The sequence below is a fragment of the Dama dama genome, chromosome 17 (genome assembly GCF_033118175.1).
Source record: "Dama dama isolate Ldn47 chromosome 17, ASM3311817v1, whole genome shotgun sequence".
In the NCBI taxonomy this organism is placed as follows: domain Eukaryota; kingdom Metazoa; phylum Chordata; class Mammalia; order Artiodactyla; family Cervidae; genus Dama; species Dama dama.
The window spans coordinates 41899646-41923024 of NC_083697.1; the positions used below are offsets into that span (position 1 = coordinate 41899646).

At 38.1% G+C, this 23379-nt stretch overlaps 1 protein-coding gene across 4 annotated transcripts in view; it reads right to left on the bottom strand.

Annotated features, from left to right (window-relative positions):
• The window catches only part of HERC3 (HECT and RLD domain containing E3 ubiquitin protein ligase 3), a 189377-nt gene that overhangs the window by 36546 nt on the left and 129452 nt on the right, over window positions 1-23379 (bottom strand). For all 4 annotated transcript variants that reach the window (XM_061164417.1, XM_061164418.1, XM_061164415.1 and 1 more), the window contains 11 exons: window positions 22263-22374; window positions 21666-21855; window positions 19705-19868; window positions 19459-19572; window positions 9495-9518; window positions 9321-9410; window positions 7984-8154; window positions 6049-6192; window positions 4642-4808; window positions 2006-2072; window positions 598-680 (listed from right to left, as the gene is read on the bottom strand). In XM_061164417.1, the coding sequence (XP_061020400.1) occupies window positions 598-680; window positions 2006-2072; window positions 4642-4808; window positions 6049-6192; window positions 7984-8154; window positions 9321-9410; window positions 9495-9518; window positions 19459-19572; window positions 19705-19868; window positions 21666-21855; window positions 22263-22374 (1326 nt within the window). The remainder of the gene's footprint in view (window positions 1-597; window positions 681-2005; window positions 2073-4641; window positions 4809-6048; window positions 6193-7983; window positions 8155-9320; window positions 9411-9494; window positions 9519-19458; window positions 19573-19704; window positions 19869-21665; window positions 21856-22262; window positions 22375-23379) is intronic.

Here is a 23379-nt window from a genome sequence, read left to right on the forward strand (position 1 = left end):
CAAACAAAACTGAATTTTTTTCTCCTTCAAAGAGATAACACAGAAAATCGTACTAAAATATCAGATGTACTTGTACTAATTTTCATGAGGCACAAAGAATTTAATTTAAAATCTATATTACAAACTCTTCATCAATGAAAACCACCAATAAAAGTAAGCATTTTTATAACATTCGGTTATTCAACACATTATTTTTTGGAGCGTTTTTGTGCCAGTCACTCTGATGGATACTGGAAACCTTCTATAAATGCTGGGAGCTCATTCATTCCAAAATGTCAAAATATTCTCCTATAATCACCTCACTTAGTCTCCCATTAGGGAGGCAGAACGGTTATTTTAACCCTGTATTGACAGGATAGGATACTGAGATCAGGTAGTTTATGTGCTTTGACCAGGGTCAAAGCCAGTAAGACAGAGATGCAGAACAAACAGTTACCTTCTAAACCCAGGTCCACTGCTTCCTCCACTATTAAATCTGTAAACTTGCCCTAGCACTCTTATTCCCTCTGAAGAAGGGATGAAAAGTTAACTTTAGTCTTGGCTTTAAAAGTGTAGAGAAATGAAGTTACATGTGCATAGTCAAGGGTCAAGACTAACCTGTTCTCCTTGCACACAGTCACTGTCTCTCCTCCTGGTATCAGCTGCTTCTGTTCAATCACACCATAGCTTTCTCGACAAATCTATATTTAAGGGGGAATAAAGACACGTTTTAATTTTGTTGACTACGTATCTTTCTAGACCCCAAATGACTGAGAAGCCTTAGGAACGAATGTAGCTTAATTACTACTTACATTACCACAGCAGATTCTTGGGAGGAGAAAGAATCAGAGAACATCAGCACTTTATAGGACAGTTTCAAGATATGGAGTTGCCAATAAATGCAAAGAGAAAATATGAACTGTAGAAAATAAATTATATGTATAGGAGTAAAGGGGCTTCCCTGGTGGCTTCGTGGTTAAGAATCCACTCGCCAATGCAGGAGACATGGGTTCAATCCTTGGGTCAGGAAGATCTCCTGGAGAAGGAAATGGCAACCCACTCCAGCACTCTTGCCTGGGAAACCCCATGGACAGAGGAGCCTGGAGCGCTACAGTCCATGGGGTCGCAAAGAGCTGGACACGACTGAGCGACTAAACAACAGCAACAAACAGCAACATGGGAGTAAAGAGGAATAATGCTTCAGTAATTTTCTTAAGTGTGTAGATTAATCATTCATTCATTCATTTATTCAACACATCTACTGAACTCCAGTAACATTCAGGACACTTTGACACTCATATGATCCACCAATTCCATTTCTGAGTATATATCTAAAAGGGACAAAAATACTAATTCAAAAAGATACATGCACACCCCAATGTTCAAAGCAACACTATTTACAATAGCCAAGATAGGCACATAAAATAAGTGTCTGTCAACACATCAAAGGATAAAGATGAATGGCTTATGTACACAATGACTCCTCAGTCATAAAAAAGAAGGAAATGCAGCAACATGGATGAAGGGTATTATGCTAAGTGAAATAAGTCAGACCAAGAAAGACAAGTACTGTATGATGTCACTTATAGGCAGAATCTAAAAGATACAACAAACTAATGAATATAACAAAAAGAAGCAGACTCACAGATTTAGAAAATAAACTAGTGGTTACCACTGGGGAAGGGAAGAGGGGCGGGACAATATAAGGGTAGGGGATTAAGACACAAACTATTGGGTATAAAATAAGCTATAAAAATATATTTTACAACACAGGCAATATAGCAAATATTTTATAATAACTATAAATGGAGTTTAACCTTTAAAAATTGTGAATCACTGTACTGTACACTTGTAACTAATATTCTGCAACAACTATACATTGATGATAAAAAGATACTATGACTAAAACAGTTTGGTTCAGAGAAGTCTCTGAATTTATTCTTTGATTTGGAGAAAAATTAAGCTAATTATGACTTGGAAGCTGATAAAAGAGACAGCTACATTCGTAAGTAAAGAAAATCCTTACCGTGAAGTTGAGACAGAAAGTCTCCTCAATATCTTCCCCAGGGTAATCTAACAGTTCTTGAAGACTCCTAACCACAGTGTGACAGAGAAAAGAAAAGAGGTAAATCACACATGGCAATAGTGCTTCTATCCCAGTCACATGTCCAGATTATTTGCAAGGAAATGCTACGAAGGAAGGTTCCTGAATGAACATAAATGTAGACTGAAAGTCACAGTAAACATATTTTGAAAAAACGTCTTACAAGAGCTGACTTGTAAGATGCTCATTAATTTTTCTCTGTTCCTAGTGACAAATCTTACTGAAATTTATAAAGAAAATCAGATAGCTTTGTATCTGACATACTTATGTTAACCCTAGTATACTCTGGAAGTAGATAAGTGAGGAGATGATACTGCAGTGGTCCTCCTACAGATTGGCTTTATCTGTATGCATTAGAAGGATAATCCTCCCATCATAAAACACAAGCTTCAAAATCACTGTGTCCACTTAGGAATCTAGTCTTACTTGTTAATGCAAGGGGCTCTGTGTGCAAAGAACTCTATTACCTGCCACATTAAAGAATACTGAAATCTGTTTATGCCAACAAGGGTCGTATCGCAGCTGTCATGAGAATACATTCTTATAACTAGACTTCATTCACACTTTAGTGAGCTCAGAGTCTGGCAGTTCCATAACGAGTTGCCCAGAAAGAAAATTTTTCATGCAGAATTTAAATCTTTTTTCACTTAACCAGCCAAGATCATTACTTGAAATATCATTCTCAGCCAGGTTGGCAAAGAAAACAGTACACATTTCTGTCACTCTCAGTTATCAAAAAGTAACCCTGCCTGGTCTCCTCTGCCATTTTTTTAATATTCCTTCTAAATTTTCTTACCACTCTCTGTGCCTCGCTCCCCAGCCCCAAGTCCCTTGTGATTTCTCTGTATTGGTGTCCTACACTGGTGGTGTGACCATCTCATTTCCAGAGAGCACCTTAGAGACTACCCTTTCTCTATCTCCATCTTAAAATCAGTATTCCTTCCTTATTAAAAAAAAAAAAAAAAAAAAAAAAGGGATGTTATCTCCTGCTGAAGTCAAAAGAACTGTACTGTTTACACAAAGCCAAGGATATGGTGTCTTTTTATATATTAAATTTCACTTTATGCTACCTAAAATCAATACACAGAAACTCATAATAAAAGGAGTTTTTAAGAGACAGAAAGAAAATGACTAAAAATATGTCTCTACTGTTCTGGAAAATAGTATGGAAGTTCCTCAAAAGGCTAAACATAGAGTTACCATTTGACCTAGCAATTCTACTCCTAGGTACATACCCAAGAGAAATGAAAACTTATGTCTACACAAAAAGTATGTAAAAACATCCATAACAGCACTATTGGTAACAGTCAAACTGTAGAAACAAGCCAAATGTCCATCAGCTGATGAATGGATAGACAAAATGTGGTATATCCATAAAACAAAATATAATTTGACAATAAAAAGAAATGAAACATTGATACAAGTTACAACTCAGATGAACCTTGAAAACATGCTGTGTGAAAGAAGCCAGACACCAAAAACCACATATTGTATGATTCCATTTATGTGAAATATCCAGAAGAGGCATGTCTACAGAGACAGAAAGTAGATTAATGGTTGCCTAGGGCTTGGGAGTGGAGAAGGCAATGGCAACCCACTCCAGTACTCTTGCCTGGAAGGATCCCAGGGACAGGGGAGCCTGGTGGGCTGCCGTCTATGGGGTCGCACAGAGTCGGACACGACTGAAGCGACTTAGCAGCAGCAGGGCTTGGGGGATGAAGAAGTTGGGAATGTCGACTAAAGAATACCACGTTTCTTTTTCAGGTGATGAAAACATCCTAAAATTGATGGAGTAAAGGCTGCACAACTCTGTGGATGCACTAAGAGTCACTGAATTATATACTCTAACTGGGTGAATTGTGCAGAAAGCAAATTATATCCCAATTAAACTACTTTCTAAAAAAGGCTCCATGAGATCACAGAAAAAATACATATACTGGTCTCTGCCCCCAGTTCCTTAGCACAGAGCTCCCCAAATCCTTGTAAATTCCTCTGGGATGAGGGCACTAGAAACCCTTAACCTGTGGGATCCAACTCTGTCTCCAGGTAGATGGTGTCAGAACTGAGGTAAGTTGTAGGACACCCAGCTGGCACCGTGCAGAATTATTTGGACATGTGGGAGAGAACTCCACACACATTTGGTGACCAGAAGTACAGCAGGTGTGGTCATGGTGTGAAAGTCAAGGAGACACAGAAAAGAGAAATACAAAACGATGGGGAAATCTGTACTTTTTAAGAAAAAAATACAGGCTCCCTTTTCAATACTTTCTCCCTTGCTATTTATGGACCATGACAAATCTCAACATCCTTATATTTTGTTCAGGATAAGAAAAGCAGAGATTGTTTGGATTCCTGGGCAGCCATGACTTCCCTTTTCCTCTTTCTCCTTCTGTCCCTAGAGTGACCCAGGCGTTGTTTCAAGCCAGCAGCTGTGGACTTCCGTCTTAAGACAAAGTATACACAGCACAATCGAATGACAACCTCTAACTTATACAGGTGGTGTTTTCAACCTTTAATCTCAGTTTTCCACGCCAGGCTCCCATCTTTCAGCTTCGTACCTTCCTTCTGTGGGTGACAACTCTTTCAAGTCTTCCAGGCCAGGCTTCACGTTCAGTAGCTTCTTATAGAGAGCCAGTGGGAAATGCAGGTCCACCACAGTGGAGTTGTAGATGGCAAGTCCGCACGTTATGCCAATCAAGTGAAACCAGTTGTGCTCTACGAAACACTTTCAACACAGGCGCAAATGTGTTACCAAGAAAAGCCATGCTCGCACCCTCAAAACCACCTGTGATTTACCTTAAAATATTTTCAGAATGAAAGAATAAAGATCTATAATATTGTTACCTTCTGAAACAGAGAAATATCCCTAACAAAAGTTCAACTATGTATGTTTGTGAATGACATAAAAGAGGTTAAAAAAAAAAGTCCCTAGATTTTACTAGAATACTGTTACAAAATTAATATATGTCCATTGTTTAACATAAACACAAGCACAAATACAGAGTAATGATCTGTTTTATAATACTGATTTTTATTGGAGGTGGAAAGTATTAAAAAAAAAAGTTCAACTGTCCCCCAAAGATGCAATGTAGACAAAGTTAAGCATTGACAGCTCACCTATGATACAGAGAACAGCTTATCTTCATTTAGAGCTCTGCTGTCCAGCAGAACTTCCTGCAGTGATGGAAACATTCTATTCTGCTCTGTCCAAGATGCCAGCCTCTATGTGTGTCTACTGAGCACCTGAATGGTTGTTAGTACAACTGAGGGAATGTGAAATGCTCCAGGCAAGAATACTGGAGTGGGTTACCATTCCCTTCTCCTGGGGGATCTTCCCAACCCAGGAATCAAACCCAGGTCTTCTGCATTGCAGGTGGATTCTTTACCATCTGAGACACCAGGGAAGCACAAGCATTATTTCATTTTAACTAAATGACACTGAAATTTAAATAGCCACAAGAGGCTAATGGCTACTTTTCAAGACAATGCAGATATAGGGAAAGAAGTCTGGTAGGAAAAGAAATAAACTATAGTCTGCTTGAAATGAGAATGCCTTTTAAAACTTAGCTCTCCTGATGCATTTTCAAAAATAAAGTGTATGTGTATATCTGTATAAGTATCCATACACATACTATTGTTGTTATTAAAATAAGGTATATTTGACAATTACTTTTCATATGTCATAAAACCAGTTTCTTTATCATACTCTTTTTACCCTTCAAGGATTTACAAAGCTTGGAGCTTATCTACTAGAAATGGAAATGAGACTGATGGGCAACAAAACTCAACTATGAGGTCTTGGCAACAGGTGAAACATGCAAGACTGCATCCACTCTTCATACACATTAAATGATTATCTTTGTTATAGCTCCCCTTTGCAAACGTCAGAAGGCTAGGGACTGGTCTGACAACAAAAAGGAAGTTTAGTTCAATCTATCTGTTGAATGATGACATTACTAACTTACCGTATCTGAAAACCACAAGAGATTTGAATCCTGGTAGTAGGTAAACATTCCATAGATGGGATTCAACAATTCTTTTAACAGTAAAAGAAAGAACTCTTTTGTGACACCACCTGCATCCACTGCTTCTTCACCATCAAAAATGACCTTAAAATAATGAAAGCAGAATTAATACTTCATGGAAATCATTGTCATTTTATGGTTTTTGGGGTTTTTTTTGCAAATTCTTTCCAAAGTCAGGACAAAGAAAGGAAGATGTTACAGAATACAAGAATACACTGCTGCAATGAAACTGCAAAGTGTATCTGTTGATTAACAAGACACTTACAATCACACAAAATTTTACTGGGCACTTCAAGGGACATAGACAAAGTCAGAAGCTTACCAGATGTCCACAGAAAGTTTACCATCAATTTGGGGCAGAGAGGCAAACATTAAAAAAAAACCAATTCAAGAATATATTTTCAAAGAGTCAGATACACTCAGAGGTAAATGTCCTGGCACACAGAGAAAAGCAATGACTAACCTGAGTGAAGACAGAAATCTCTCTCAGTAGGGGTCTTAAACTAACTGATGAATATGAAAGGGAAGAGAGTAGTTCAAGCAGACACATCTGTGAGGGGCTATAAAGAGATCCATTACAGATCTATATGGAGCACGCTGGACCCAACCACAGTAACCACTACAGCAAACCAAAGGACGAGATTTATTAAGAGTTTTCTACATGCCAGCCACTTAAATTCTATTAACCTAATCCTCAGAATAGTCTTACACACAGAAATTACTATTATCATCCCCACTTTACTGGAAGCGCTCAGGCACAGAGCTAAAAATAAAAAGCACTTAAAAAAACTTATCCTGGGAAATTCCCTGGCAGTCCAGTGGCTAAGACTCTGCACTTCCACTGCAGGGGGCCCAGGTATGATCCCTGATCAGGGAACTAAGATCCCACATGCCACACAGTGCGGCTTTAAAAAAAAAAAAGAAAGAGAAAAATTATCCTGAATACTGTGCTCAAGGTTGCCTAGAGCAGGAGGAGCATAAAGGACTCCGATTATATGGATGCCAGTAGAAGGCTTAACTCAGACATGCTACCAAGCAAAAAGAGTCTCATCTGAATTAGTGATTGAAAACAGGCGGCAAAGAGAGTACATTCTGTTTGCAATATCAAAAATCTATCCCAGAAGTTCTAGGGAGAACTCCCAGGCAGACTGATGGGACTGATGCTACCCACTGAAATTCTGAAAAGGATGACAGTCTCATGGATACCGTCAGTTTCTTGTCTATTACATTTCAGAAATGGAGTTTACAACAGGATTGGAAACAGGAAAGTCTTCTGAAGGGAAAGGTAAATGATCTAAAACTTCAATAATTCACTAAATATTTACTGACCAGCTGCTGTGTTCCAAGCACTGTGCTAAGCCCCAAGAATACATTAAGTGGTAACACAAACATGCATAGTGTATGAGGAAAGACAATTTCTTAGTCATTTCAGAGTACTAAAACGGGCCTATCAGAACAGACGACCAGCTGCCCAGAAAATTTCACTACTTTTCTGTTTTCTTTTTTACCTTCTTTTTCTTAAATTTTTGACATCCAAAGACTTCCTAGATGCTGGCTTGGTAGTTTTACCTAACTGAAGCTTTAGCAGTGCTACTGTTTGCGTGGTTTTGGTAGAGTGGGAACAGGTACCCAGAAAAGAGCAGACAAAGAAGGCCCTACAGTCCCTCAAATAATCCACTGGCATTTTATCTGATGTCAAGTTGAGATGGTCTGTTTGGTGACTGGACAGAAGGAGGTGAGTAAATTCTTGTAAAATGAATGAAAGAAATAATGAATGCTGCACTCCATGATTTTAATAAGATCTCTGCTGCTTCATCTGATGCTGTTTAAAGAAACCCAGGAAGGTTACTTAGATAAATATACTGAAGGGCTCACTTTGAGAGGCTTTTTCAAATCAATATCAGAATGAATGCTCAGCTCTCTTAGGGCATCTCCAACAAGGTTGCTCCTGCGAACGTGAAGGACCAGGAAGGGGCTTCTGGCCAGCAGAGGCTCCAAGGTGAGCAGCATGAAGACGTTCTGCAGATTGGCCCCGTTGACCGCCACCTGCAACAGCACACCCAAGAACAGAGTTATCACCCAAGGGCGCATCTGTGAGTGGAGGCAGCTGTCAGCCGTGCTTTTGGACCAGGGGTGGGTACAGGGCAGGGCAGACATGCTGCATCTCCACCTTGTTCTTTATTTTCCTCCTAACTCTTCCAATAGATTTTCTCAGTCATGTTTACAAAACACACAAATCTTTCTAATATGAACCCAAAGAGATTAACTGAAACACTTTATGAACCATATGATCCATAACTCATTCCAGGAAAATGATTTGGACTAAGCAGATTAAGACTGAAATAATATCTTAGTAGAAGAAAGTGACGATAGAGAGTGGGTAGAAATGGTGACTTTCGAAGTAGCAGGAAAAGAAACCCAATAACCACTTACTAAACAGCTTTAGTTCTTTGAAAAATGTCCGTTTTCTCAGGAAAAGTTTTAAATTGTCAATATGACGGACATATCACTGTGAAAACAGATATATATAGATAGATATAAATAAGAGCCAGAGACAGAGTCAGAAAGATGGGGAGAGGGGGAGAGAGATGAATGAAGTTACATATCCACCAGCAGTAGGAATTGATAGGTTTGGATTGCTAGTTCACAAACATCCTTGCAGACTTGCCAAAACCAGTTATATTTTACAATAAAAACATGTGTTTAAATTAAACAAATCTCTATAATTTAAGTTTTGGCTCAATAAAGAACTGCCAAGCTCCATTTAATAATGTATCAAGGATCAGCAAACAACGGCCCATTGACTGAATCCAGCCTGCTGCCTACAGCTCTTGAGCTACTAATAGTTTTAACATTTTTAAATGGTTAAACAAAAATTTAAAAAAGAATATTTCACACATGTGAAGATTATGTAAAATTCAAATTTTGTGCTACAACAGAGTTTTATACTTGAGACTGTATGGCCCACAGAGGCAAATATTTACTATACGACACTTTATGAAGACACCAGTCAACCCTCAGTTTATGTAAATGTCCCTTCACTTGTATTTGCTTTATTCAATGGAGAATTGCTGAAAATTTTTCTATAGGTTCTAAAAGTTATAATACAACTTTACCCAAATGAACTTTCTCCTATTAGGAAAAAATTACAACTGAATGTATAAGATGAAAGAAACCCACAATAGGAAAAAATAATTTTTAAAATATGTTACCTGCATCTGCAGTTCAGCATCAGTTTGCAACATTTTGGTCTTGGCTTGGGCATCAAAGATAAAAGGGTAGGAACAAAGCGTTACAGCATCCTAGAATGAAATACATTATTGGCATACATTCCACAGAGAATACTGCTGCAGAAATACATTAATAAATTTTAAAGTATCATTTACCTGCATTATAGATGGTCGAGCCTTCTGTGTAAAGAAAAATAAAGTCTCTTAGTTGGATTACAAAACTTGAACTTTTTATCCCCTACAAATAACAAAACAAATAACAAAATAGATAACCTATCTGACTATTTGGCCATGGAACTAACACCATTTAAACAGCTGACTGGAGTTATGATGGAATAGACCAGTTGTTTTGATAAATACAGACAGAAAAACACTAAAAACAACTTTAAAAAAATTTAAAGGACTTTTACAAACACCATTTCACTAACTCCATAATTTACAGCATTAATAGAATTTTCGTTTATAAGAAATCTAATACCAAAACAGGGGCTTTACAACCATGACTTCAGAGGTTAATCTTGTTAGGTAAAGTGGATAATGCATAATGCATTTGTCAGCGTATTAAGTCTATCTCTTACACACACACACAGGTACACACAGTTACTCTTGGAAGAAATCAAATATTTAGAAAGTTGTCCATAACTAGGTATTTAGAAAGTCATCCCTGGCTTGGCATACACAAGATATTCCATCAGTATATAAATGAAATCTGAATAAACTTTTAAAGAAGGGAATAACAGATAAGCATACTGCATTTTATTGCTCTTCACTTTACTGCATTCCACAGATACTCTTTTTTTCCTAAATAAACTGAAGTTCTGTGGCAATGCTGAGTCTTATACCGCTATCAGCACATTTTCCCAGCAGCATTTTCTCCCCTTATGTCTCTGTGTCACATTTTGGTAATTCCTGCAATATTTCATATTTTCTTATATCATTTGTTATGGTGACCTGATCAGTGACTTTTGACACTACTATTGCAAAAAGATTACAACTTGCTGAAGGCCCAGATGATGGCTAGCATTCTTGTTTAGCAATACTGTATTTTTAAGTTAAGGTTTGTACATTGTTTTTCTAAACATAATAATACTATTGTACATTTAATAGGAACAGTATAAACATAACTTTTATATGCACTGGTTAACAAAAAAAAAAGTTGTGTGACTTGTTTTATTGCAATATTTGCTTTATTGTGGTGGTCTGGAACCAAACCCACAATATCCCCAAAGTACGCCTGCAAATAAAAACAACCACAAACATATCTAATAGGTAGGTTACAAATATATCTAAGAGGTACATTAGTTTCATTTATCAGGAGAAAAAGGAAATCTCTCCTAAAAGATTAAGCTAATGAATACTGTTTGCTACATAACCCAACAGAAGCAATCAAACAAAAAATCAACAGTATGGATCACGCTGACCTGGAGCAGTATTTCACAAACAGAAAACCATGGATTTAGTCCCAGAAATCTGAGAGTGTTCTATGCATTTTTAAAATTTTGTGTTTTTTCTAAAAAAAAAAAAAAAAGAAAGAAAAAATGATATCCTAAACAAAATAAAAACACATTCTGAATGAACTCCTTATAATGATGTGTTACTATACAATTTGCATTTATTTTAACGATTGCACTGGCGCCACGGCATACTGAATTGTCCAAGGAAAGGGAAAAAAGCAATTTTCCTTTGTAAGTGATGCATTTGTGCCCAAGAAAAGGCCACAGCAGTCCTGACTCGCTGCATGAATGAAGGTTTGATAGCAGCTGAAAGGACAAGAGAGCTGAGTCATCCCCGGGTGCACAGGACAAGCCACAGATCTCAAGTCCCCAGGCCTGGCAGCCTGCAGTCCTCATCACAACGCAAGAGGGGTCTCGCTTCAGAAAGGCATTCTTGCCCATCACATTAAATCCATGAGGCTAATCTGTGTTTTATTTAGAGTTTTGTTAATATTTAATTTGTAAATCTGCTTTGGTTTTCTAATATTTAAATGCTATATGAAGAATAAGTGTATATATACTTCCTTTTATATTCGCGTATATTTCAATGAAAGCACTGAAAAGAAATTCTAAAAAAAATCACCCTGTTTATCCTTTAGAACAGGTTCCTTCTCTAGACTGAGAAACACTAATTAGAGAAAAGAGTCCAGTCCACGGTGACAAGGTATAGAGTCTTACATACAGAACCCAGGCTGACTTGATTCATTCTCATGCCGGCTTCTCTAATTACTCTGACTTTTGGAATTGAAACAACTAAAACACACACACCATAAAACAGCATTCTACAAAGTTAGAATGTGCCTTTGTAGAAATATCCTGGGTAGGTACAAAATCCTACAAATAGGCAGGTACAAATATCCTGGGGAAGGTACAATATCCTGGGGAAGTGTGTACAATATTTAAAATTTTCTATCCTCCTTCTCAGAAGAGATTTTATTCTAGGCATTATTTGTCTGTTCTCAAGACAAAAGAAAGATCTTTATCAGGTGTGTTGTTCTATAAAGCAAAATAAAGTTTTGAACACTTCAAATAGATTTAACAGTGACCATAAAAACAGTTGTTGGCTTCACAGCCTCCCAGTATACAGTGGGCCCTCTTACCCACATGTTCCATGTCTGCAGATTATACCTAGCTCAGATGGAAAATTCTTGGAGAAAAATGACAATTCCAGAAGGTTCCAGCAAGCACAACCTGAATTTGTCACACACTGGCAACTATCTACATAGCATTCACACTGTACCAGGTATTATAAGTAATCGAGAGATGATTTAAAGTACTTGGGAGGATGTGCTTAGGTTATAGGCAACTAATGTATCATTTTATATGAGGGACTTGAGCATAGAGAATTTTGATATGGGGGTAGGGACTCCTGGAACCAATCCTCCATGGATATGGAGGGACAACTGTACCTAGTAAATACTAGTATTTTTGTTGGTACAATGCAGTTATTTCAGACATCAATGAGCAGCTCTGTCTGTATTTCTTAGTTCTCTTCCACTCCAGTTCTCCAATTCTCTCCTACCATCCCCTCCCTGCAACCCCCACCACAAACCCTGAAAAAGCCCAGTTTTGGAGGTTAGGCTGATCTCCCTTCTGGTGGGCAGGGTTATCATGCTTTCAGCAGGGTACGATGGCTGGAAAGAAATTACTGTTGGGAATCAGAGCCAAGGCAAGAGAGGTGGTGGTCCAGAAGACCCCCACCACAGGGGAGGACTGAGGTGCTGGCTCTGTGGAAGGTGAACAAGGGAAGGGTGTTCAGTCAAAAGCAGCAGCAGGCCTATAAGAAAGTCTGTTTATGTGTCTACAAATTTTATTTTTTTTACAAGTCTGAGATTTTGTACTTAACAGTTTGATTTCACTGAGTTTTATTTTGTAGATGCTGAATATTTTAGAAATGGTATTAGCACTAGCATTTCCAGATTACATGAACTAAATACTGAAACAGTAATATTATGATTCTGCTTCCTGACTGCTCTCCCTAACCTGGAAAGCTGTATATGAAGTGGTAAGATATGTGACGCTCTCCTGAGAGGATACTTCGCCTGTGCCATTCATTCCCCAAAAGCGAGTCTCCCAAACCTATACCTAGCAAAGTATTACTGGTGGATCACATCTCAAGTGTTCCTGCTTGAAATGGGTGGCACTGTCACCTTAAATCATTTTTCTCAAGTATATGAAATAGAAGCAATGAATAAATACACGATACAGAACTGGAGAGTTGGGGAATTGGGAATATCTTTTTATAATCCCAGCCAGTATTTCCTAAATGTGGCTGTTGACTGGAGACAAGCGTCACTGCATGAACACCTGCAGTGCCAGGGAGGGAACACGGGAGCCTCTGCCTTAGGGCCTGCCTGCCACCAGCTGGTCCTGCACCCTCAGAGGGCACACCTGGCTCCCAGTACCACTGACGTGGAGGCAAAAACAGCTGTGCACAATCCTGGTCCCCAGAACCGAAACACAGCCCCAGACAACACATACAGCCAATGTCACGTAGACTCCAGTCTTAATTTTTGAAGCATTTTCTTTCTATCACTGACTTTCTTGCTTGTGCTGCCCAATGGGAGTCCACAGCATCACTCATTCTGTGCTCTGTTTATTTGGTTTCCAAGTGTAGATGATGGCAGTTTATTAATTGAAATAAATAAGCCACTACCATCTCTTCTTTAAAATAAACAAGTCAGTCACTTTAGAATGTTTCTTTTGTACACCACAGTTCTTTGCACACACGTGTTGTGTCCCTCTGTAATTCCTTTTTCACTACACTAAGCGTGTCACAGAGGGAGCCACCATATCCCGTAGGTGTCGCCATTCCCAGCGACTAGCAGGCAAGTGATATACATCAGGTGCCCAAGACTGCTAACTGAAAAATAGCTACTAGGGCTTATGACCAGGCTTCCCTGGTAGCTCAGCTGGTAAAGAATCTGCCTGCAATTCAGGAGACCTAGGTTCGATCCCTGGGTTGGGAAGATCCCCTGGAGGAGGGCATGGCCACCCACTCCAATATTCTTGCCTGGAGAATCGCCATGGACAGAGGAGCCTGGCGGGCTGCAGTCTGTGGGGCTGCACAGAGCTGACACGACTGAGCGACTGACACTTCACTTCAGGACTTGTGACACGCCAGGCACTAGGTAGTTGGCAAAGTAAGGCCATTCCATGTTTTTTCCCATCTAATTCTCATAATACTGTTAGAATTCACATTTCTAAATGAGGATGCTAGGCTTACAGAAATTAAGGGACTTGTGTAAGGCCACACAGGTAGTAGGCCTGAGCTGAGACTGAGGGCAGTGCCTTTTGACCACGGAAAAGCACGTGCTCTGAACTGTAAACTCTACTGCCTTGGCTACCACCCCAAGCTAAAAAACTTAACACATAAAAACTCCTGTAGTGTGAGATGCACACACAGACACACAAACATGCACACACACACAGTGGAACATTATTCAGTCATGAAAAAAGAAGGCAACCCTGCCATTTACAAAAATATGGGTGAAACCAAAGGACATTATGCTAACTAAAATAAGCCAGACAGAGAAAGATAAATACTGTATGGTATCATTTATATGTGGTATCTAAAAAAAAAAAAAAAAAAAAAACACACCCAATCTCATAGAAATAGAAGAATGATGGTTGCTAGAGGATGGGGGGAGAGAGGTGGGTAGGGGAGGAGATGGGGAAATGTAGGTCAGAGGGTACAATCATTTCAGTTACCAGTAAGTTCTAAGGAACTAAAGTACGGCATGGTGACTACAGTTACACAGTATTATATACTGGAAACCTGATGAGAATACATCGTAAGCATTCTTAAGACACACAGCAAACAAGTTAGCTCTGTGAGGTAATGGATGTGATAATTAACTTGATCTTTATAATCACTTCACAACATATATGTGCATCAAATCATCACATTGCACACTTCAAATATTTACAATTTTGTTTGTTAATTATACCTCAATAACGCTGGGGAAAATCCACTTATTTTTCATTACTATCATTTAAAAGTGTTTAAGCTCATAAATAAGCCTATGAATATATGGTCAATCAAAAGGAGGCAAGATCACACAATGGGAAAAGGACAATCTCTTCAATAAATGGTGTAGAGAAAACTGGATAGGCATGTACAAATGAACAAAATGATCACTATCTTACTTACTATACATAAAAATTAGCTGAAAATGGATCAAAGTCTAGAATGTAAGATCTGAAATCATAAACTCAGATGAAAACATAGGTAGTAAGCAACTTGACATCAGTCTTGGCAGTGATGTTTTGGATCTGACTTCAAAAATCAAAGACAAAAAAAGCAAATATAAATAAGGGAATTAGATCAAACTAAAAAGCTTCTATACAGCAAAGGAAACCATCAACAATATGAAAAGGTAGCCTACAAAACGGGAGAGGTATTGGCAAACAATATGTCTGATAAGGTGTTAACGAAATATACAAAGAATTCATACAACTCAAAAAAAAAAAATCAATTAAACAATGGGCAGAGAACCTTAACATTTTTCCAGAATCAACACACAGATGGCCAACAGGCACATGCAAAGGTGCTCAACCTCATTAATCATCAGGAAAATGCAAATCAAAACCATACTGAGATATCACCTCACATCTGTCCAAATTACTATTAACAAAAAATACTATTTTGGGCAAGGATAGAGAAAAATGAGAGCTTCCCTGGTGGCTCAGACGGTAAAAAGCATCTGCCTACAATGCGGGAGACCCGGGTTCATTCCCTGGCTCGGGAAGATCTCCTGGAGAAGGAAATGGCAACCCACTCCAGTATTCTTGCCTGGAAAATCCCATGGAAGGAGAAACCTGGTAGGCTACAGTCCATGGGGTTACAAAGAGTCGGACACGACTGAGCGACTTCACTTTCACTTTCACAGAGAAATGAGACTCCTTATGCATTGCTGGCAGGAATTTAAACTGGTACAGCCACTACGGGAAATTGTATGAAGGTTCCTCAAAAAATTATAAAATAGAATTACCATATGCTCCAGCTGTTCTACTTCTGGATATTTATCCAACGAATACAAAAAACACTAATTCAAAAAGGCATAGGTACCCCCATAGAGCAGCCTTATTTACATTAGCCAAGATATGCAAACAACCTAAGTGTCCACAGATATATGGGTGGAGAAGGAAGATGAGACATACACAGTGGAGGATTACTCATGTAACCAAGCATGACGGTATGGGGCCTTTCTAGAACAGACCCCTCCTAGCATCCTCTGTTTCAGCTCCTTTCTGAAGTACCCAGATAACGGTACCTGGAGCACATTTCCTGAGCTGTGCAGCAGACACTAAAATCCCCACCAAATGCAAGAAATTACTCCCTGACGACCATGCGCACACAGCCCCCAGACATACCGGAGTCCGAGGACTGACAATGACACTGCCCTCTTACCTCACCATCAACCAGATGTGTGCATGGACTGACCACACACCCTGCAACCCCCTTCCCTCCTGTGGCCACTACAATGCTTTCCTGAAGCCCGCTGGGGAGTTCAGGTGTTTTGAACACTAGCTGCCCTGGGCTTCTTGCTTGGCAGTCTGCAATAAATGCTGTATTTTCCTTCCCACAACCTGGTGTCAGAAACTGGCTTTACTGAGTACACTAACAGTACCACTCAGACAAAAAGAATGGAACCTTGCCATTTCCAACAACTTGGATGGACCCTGAAGTGAGTCAGACGAAGACAAGCGCTATACAATTTCACTTACATTTGGAAGTGAATATATTCCAAGATTTGCCTGGAAGCTAAACAAGCAGAACCACAACAAACTCATAGATAAGAGACAGGTTAGGTGACTGCCAGAGGGAAGAAGGGATGGAGGATGGGCAAAATGGGTGAAGAGGGTTAAAGGTACAGACGTTCAGTCATAAAACAAATAAGTCACAGTAATATAATGCACAGCATGGTGACTACAGATAGTAAAACAATACTGCATATTTTAGTTGCTAAAGTTGCTGAGAGTAATTCTTAAAAGTTATCTAAGAAAAAAATTTGCAACTATGTGTGGTAACAGATAGTAATTAGACTTGGTGATAATTTCAGTGTGTAAAAATATCAAGTCATTATGGCATACACTTGAAATAATATAAGGTGACATGTCAATTGTACTTCAAAAAAATTTAAAAAACATAAATACATGAAAAAGCTTTAGCATTTTAGGTTAAAATCCAATATATCAAGAAATTTAAACTTTAATTTCTAATAGTATTATATAACAGAAAAAATTCCACAGAAATCACAAAAGGTCAAGTTATTTTACCCAATTTTGTATTTTTCTGTAATAACCTTAGTTATTGAAGAGGAGATGAGCAGCTGGTATTTAAGGCTTATATCTGTTTATCAAATATTAAGAGAAAGGAACAATAAAAAAAAGTTATAAAAGTTGCTCACTAAGTACTCCATTCAGAGACCACAGTCATGATAATCTATATTTTTAACACCAACAACTTCTTTTTTAGGGTCAAAGTAAATTAGAGTCCATTAGAATTCAGTAGCAAGTCACAGAAAGAGTAGAAGTCAGAACAACTGGCTTTTAAGCTGAGATGGTGGAAAAACTGTTTAGCTTCTCTGAGACTCCAATTTCTCACCGAGAAACAAAGCAGCTGGCTAAATAATTCATAAGACTTACTTCAGCTCTTAACATTTTATGAGTCAATGAATACTTATTCATGAATTCATAAAACAGAGAAGTTTGTCTTCTCACAACTTCTAAATGAGCAGATGAAAATAGAGTTCATTGCTAGCTTCCATGTTAAATTTCCTATGTAAACCCATTTAGAAGATTTATCCACTTTTTTGAAAAGTATTTTGGTTTTTTGAGGGTAATCAAAGCCCTTATTAAAAAACTCAATAGTCTCCAGTATTGACCATCTGGTATTTGACAAGAAAAAAATCTTCCTTAAAGAAACCTATTTTAAATGACTTGCTTTTGGAAACCACTACTGACCTCCAAAGGACTTCCCTGGTAGTTCAGTGGTAAGAATCCACCTGCCAATGTAGGAGACTCGGATTCAATCCCTGGGTTAGGGAAGATCCCCCTGAGAAGGAAACGCAACCCACTCCAGTATTTTTGCCTGGGAAATCCCATAGACAGAGGAACCTAGTGGGCTACAGTCCACGGTGTCAAAAAAAGAGTTGGACACAACTTAGTGACTAAACAACAACAACTGACCTCCAAACTCCCTGCAGGGTATAAGCAAACACTGCCTAAATATCAGTGATGAAACTGTTAAATTGGCAAGGACTCATCTCAAACGTGTCTGCTCTGCATGGCTTCACTAAATAACCATATTATCACTCTGTTTTCTGACATCACTCAAATTTACACATAATCCACAGATGGGTCATCCTAAAAAGACTTGCATATATCCCAAGCCAGTCTACAAACTGTAGAGCCAACTCAAGGGTGGCAGGCAAACCCACAGTTGTAATATAAGTGAGAACTTATATAAGTGACATTTTCACACACATAATCCCAAATGAGGCATCCTGTAGGGTTCAGGCAGCTGACATAAATGACTCAAGCTGACTAGCCATTAGATGAAGATAATAGCAAATGATCCTTCCCTCAATGTCAAAATCAAACTGCAGTGGGGACTCTGGCATGTATAAGCCACATCTAAAGAGCCCCTGCTGATCTGCAGCCAGCTGGCACCATCTGGGAGACAGGTCATGCCGCCAGGTCTTCCCCGTCTCAAGAAAGGCCAGAAATTTATTTTATGTTCCTTGACTTTTTAAATTGTGGTAAAAGACACAAAGTTTACCATCTTTACCGTCTTAGATTCATTAGTCTCAAATACATTTCCATTACTGTGCAATGAATCTCCAGAACTTTTTCATCCTGCAAAACTGAAAGTCCTAGAGATTATTATACTAAGTAAGCCACACAGAAAAAGACAAATATCATGTGATTTCACTTACATGTGGAACCTAAATATTGATACAAATGAACATATTTATAACACACACTCACAGACTTAGAAAACAAATTCAGGGTTACCAAAGGGGCATGGTGGAGGAAGGATAAATTAGGAGTCTGAGATTAACATGTACACACCCCTATATACAAAACAGACAACAAGGACCTACTGTAATAGCACAGGGAACTATACTCGATATTTTGTAATACTCTATAAGGGAAAAGAATCTGAAAAGGAACATAAAGTTATAGATAAGAAAGATGAATCACTTTGCAGTGTACCTGAAACTAACACAATATTGTAAATCAATTATACTTCATTTTTTGAAAAAAAGTCTAAACCCATTAAAAAAAGACTCTCCAATTTCTCACTAGACCCTAGCAACCACTTTTCTACTTTATGTTTCTATAAGTTTAACTACTTTAGATACCTTGATTTTTTTTAATGTTGGCAATTAATTAAAATTATGCCATTTGGGTGACTACCCATTTGTAACTGCTTATGAGTACTTATGATTACTCAAAGTACTTCAGTGTTTTAAGAATGCAAAAGCCAGTCAATAAAGCACAGGTGTGACATTAACATCAAAGTCAAGGACAAATTATAGAGCTCAGATTTTTTTTTTGTGTCCTTGTGCTCTGAGAAAAGATCAAAGCTTTAAGATACGCTTCACATGAATTCTTACCATGCCTGCTTGATGCAAGAACCACATGAGGTAGTCTTCCTGAATGTCCACTAGACTGGAAATCTCAGGAATGTAAAATGTATCATATTCCACATGTTTCACTTTAAGATTCACCTGATGAAGAACAAAACAAGGACAGCTAAGACCCAGATGCCTGGAAAATGGCTTCCCACTGAACATGCGGGTAGATCACTTTATCCTACTATCTCTCCACCCCTCTCCCCTCTGGGTCTTCTCTATGCTTACCTTGTATAACTTCTCCAAGAGCTTGAGAGCAGCTGTAATATAATTGTTAAACAGTACAGGGATTAAGAATGTCTTTCTTCCTCTCAGCAGATAAACGACTGCACCTTTATAGAGGTTTACCAGTTTCGTGAAGTATTTTGGGCATACCTGAGACCACCAGTTATCTTTAGAAAAGAAAAAAAAAAAGATATATTTCAACATGTGATCTTGATCAAGTATTTATGTCTTCTGTCTACTAACTAAAAACTGCTCCAGCTAGAAGATAAGCATTAGTCTAAAACAGTTTCCCAAAACTGACTTTAAAAAGAATCCATTAAGGCATTTCTGGAGACAGTGGTGGCTGCAGGAGAACCCTGGAGTTGTTTTATAAAGCTTCATGTGATTGTTTCCCTCAAAGACTCAATCAGAAGGCTAATCTAAAATTTCAGTCTCAAGGACACATGTGGTCAAGATGCTCAGGCATATACTTTGGGCAGGAGCATCCACATATCCTAGCCCTTTCAGCCCCCTTCTCAGCCACCACCTAAGTGCTGTACCAGGGATGGCAGAGGACCATACACCCCAGATGCAGCAACAATATGGCAACCCGTCCTTCCTTTCAAGAGGCATCATTAGCTGAAAAACTACGTATTTCTGTTTCTTAACAAACAATACTTTCTCATGACCAGACAAGAAGACTATACCACTGGTTTTTACTTTGCCAGAAATAAACTCAGTCACACTAACATACTTATAGGATGAAGTAATATAATGTCCAAGATTTTTCAAGTGTATTCCAGAAAAGATTACAAGGTAGCGGTAGGGAGAAGGGAGAAAACTAAAAGGGCAAATATTGATCATCGTGAATTTGTGTGATGTGGTTACTTGCAGTGTTCTCTCTTCTTTGAAGTATTCTTTTCAATTTCTATGATTAGAATTTAAAAACAAATTAAGTGTAAAACTGAACTATTCTGTTCTTTTTGTGCTATTCTCTCTGGGAAAATTAAAATAATAAAAATAAAAAAATAATTAAAAAAAAAAACTTAAAAGTCAGGTAATATTCCTTCAGAGATTGCCATCTCTATCTCACAGTCTACTAGAATACCTGAGAAAATATACCCCAAAGAGTTTGTGAGCTTAAAAAAAAAAATTAAGGACTAACATATTCATGATTATTTCTGTGTTTATATCTTCTACAAAGATGGGAGCAATACGGAAAAGACAGTATTCCATCCTGAGCGATACAGGTCTCTACTCGTGGGGAGACCACACTCAAGTAACAGCCTAGTGCATATGGAACACAGAAGTGACTTAGCTGCAGTGAACACCTTAAAAAAAATTACCAGGAAAAAAAAATAAATGAAAAGAAAAAGCCAGGTGACAGATTTTCTGCATTTGATTAATAAAAACATCTCAGGCGCTACTCCCATGAGAGACACTCTCCAATTCACTGAGGAACGGAAGGTTCTTATCTCAGCAAAGTGTCCGTAGCCTGCAAAAATCAGTGTGGACTCAACTGTCCTAAAAAAGAAAAACAAAACAAACATTTGGTAAGTCTCCACTAGGTCATTTTCTTCCTCTCCTTTTCTGGAGACCTGTGTATCACACCACAATGTTCATTTCACTCCCACCCCCTAAATTAATTATAAGAGAAAGAACAACAGATGGACACTACCATGTGAGACACTATTAACCACTAGCAAGCATAGAAGGAAAAAAAATAAAGTCAAATAATCTAACTTTGTGAATATTTAAAAATCAAGATAAGTCTGGCGTAAACTGTTTCAAATAACCTAAATAAGGGTTCCATTTGTTTAAACTGAAAATATGGCTTGAAATTAGAAATTAACAGCAAAGAGAGAAAAGTTTAAGTGTTAAGCATATTAAATGATAACAAATCTTGGATCTCAATCCAACAGGAGCCAATGGTCACACCAATAAAATATAAAGTAGAAGCTTCCGGTACTGTGCAGCAAATTCACCTAAGACTTTGCTGGGGTTTGTATCCAGCCGCAAAATGGCCATAGCCAGGGGGATAGTCAACGTTATGTAATACTTGGAATCCTGGAGCAGGGGAAACTCTGGGAGTATTAAGTAGATTCTCATCGCTTCAACATCTGGTGGTGAACTCGATAACTGAGGAATCAGGCAACTTTCAAAGCTATTTAAGATCTGTATGAGAGAAAAAAGTAATGAGAAATTCAATCTAGTTACCTGATCTCTAAACTCATAAATTATCTGAGAGACTCTCAACTCTTATTCATTCAGTATGCACTCAGGGCCATCTATAAGCCAGGTACCAGTCTGGGCAATCAGGATACATCAGTGAAAAGAAAAGCCAAAGGTCCCTGCCCTTGCCAATCTTATACTCTGGGGGATGGGGATTTCCTTAGAAAAATTTAAGCTAAATAGAAAAGTTAAAGTTAGGACAAATTCCTAATGTGAGTATTTTACAGAGTTAACATTTATACAAGACTTTTGCCTTTTCATCTTACTCTTTTTTTTTTCCTCTTGAAAGTTGACTTATTTCAATGCAAAAATGAATTTTAAGCATGTACTTTATAGAAGTAAAAAAATACCTGTTCTAGAATCATGGAGTGCTGAGAGTTCATCAACTTCTCAAATAACACTCTAGTTGAGTTCAGATCAATTCCAGGGATTTTGGGACTTGTTTTAAAATGCTCATCAATTCTAAACAAAAAGAAAAAAAAAAAAAACATGTAATAAAAGAAAAACAAAGCAAAGACTCTGATAGGGATGAATTATAAAGAGGTCAACATATAGTTTGCACATACTGATCCAATTTAAATTTCACCTGGCAGACAAGATGCATGAAAACATTAACTATGGGGAAACCCAACAGAATAAATCTCTCTGAATCCCTTTTTCAAGATGATCTTACAATTTAAGTCATTAAAGTATTAGGATCATCATCTAACTGTGAGACTCTCTTGAAATTTATAGGCAGAATGTTATTTTTCTGATTAACTCTTGTATTTTTGCCTCTTTCTGTCATTGTGGTACATTGAACCAAAGGCAGATGCTGTGCCTAGGCACAAAAAACATCCCTTGTGCAATGTGGCCCAGTCATCAACAAATACCAAGTTTAAAGCAAGTTTTGTTTTTTTTTAAAAAACATCGGATCTATAATAAACGCAAAGTTAGTGTATTACTCAGTTAACATAAGGGATACAATTACTTTCACTCCAGGACTAATTTTATCCTGAATATTCCCTGGACTGATGCTGAAGCTCCAATATTTTGGCCACCTGATAAGAATAGCCAACTCATCGGGCAAGACCCTGTTACTGGGAAAGACTGACAGAGGGAGGAGAAGCGGATGACAGAGGACAAGATGGTTGGATGGCATCACCAATTCAATGGACATGAGTGTGAGCAAGTTCTGGGAGATGGTGAAGGACAGGGCAGCCTGGCATGCTGCAGGCCATGGGGTCGCAAAAAGTCAAACATGACTGAACAACAACTGTCTTTAACTTCCTAACAACTAATCATTTTTCTGTTTTAAACAAACTCTCAGCCTTTTAGAGACTTAAAGAATGTCTCTTAAATTTCCACTCTTAAACATACCACATCTACTAATTACAAAAGAACTATTTGCAAAACAGACTTCTGCTTATGTGTAACAAACATATTCAGATAGCTTTAATATCATCTGATGGCAATATTACAATTTAT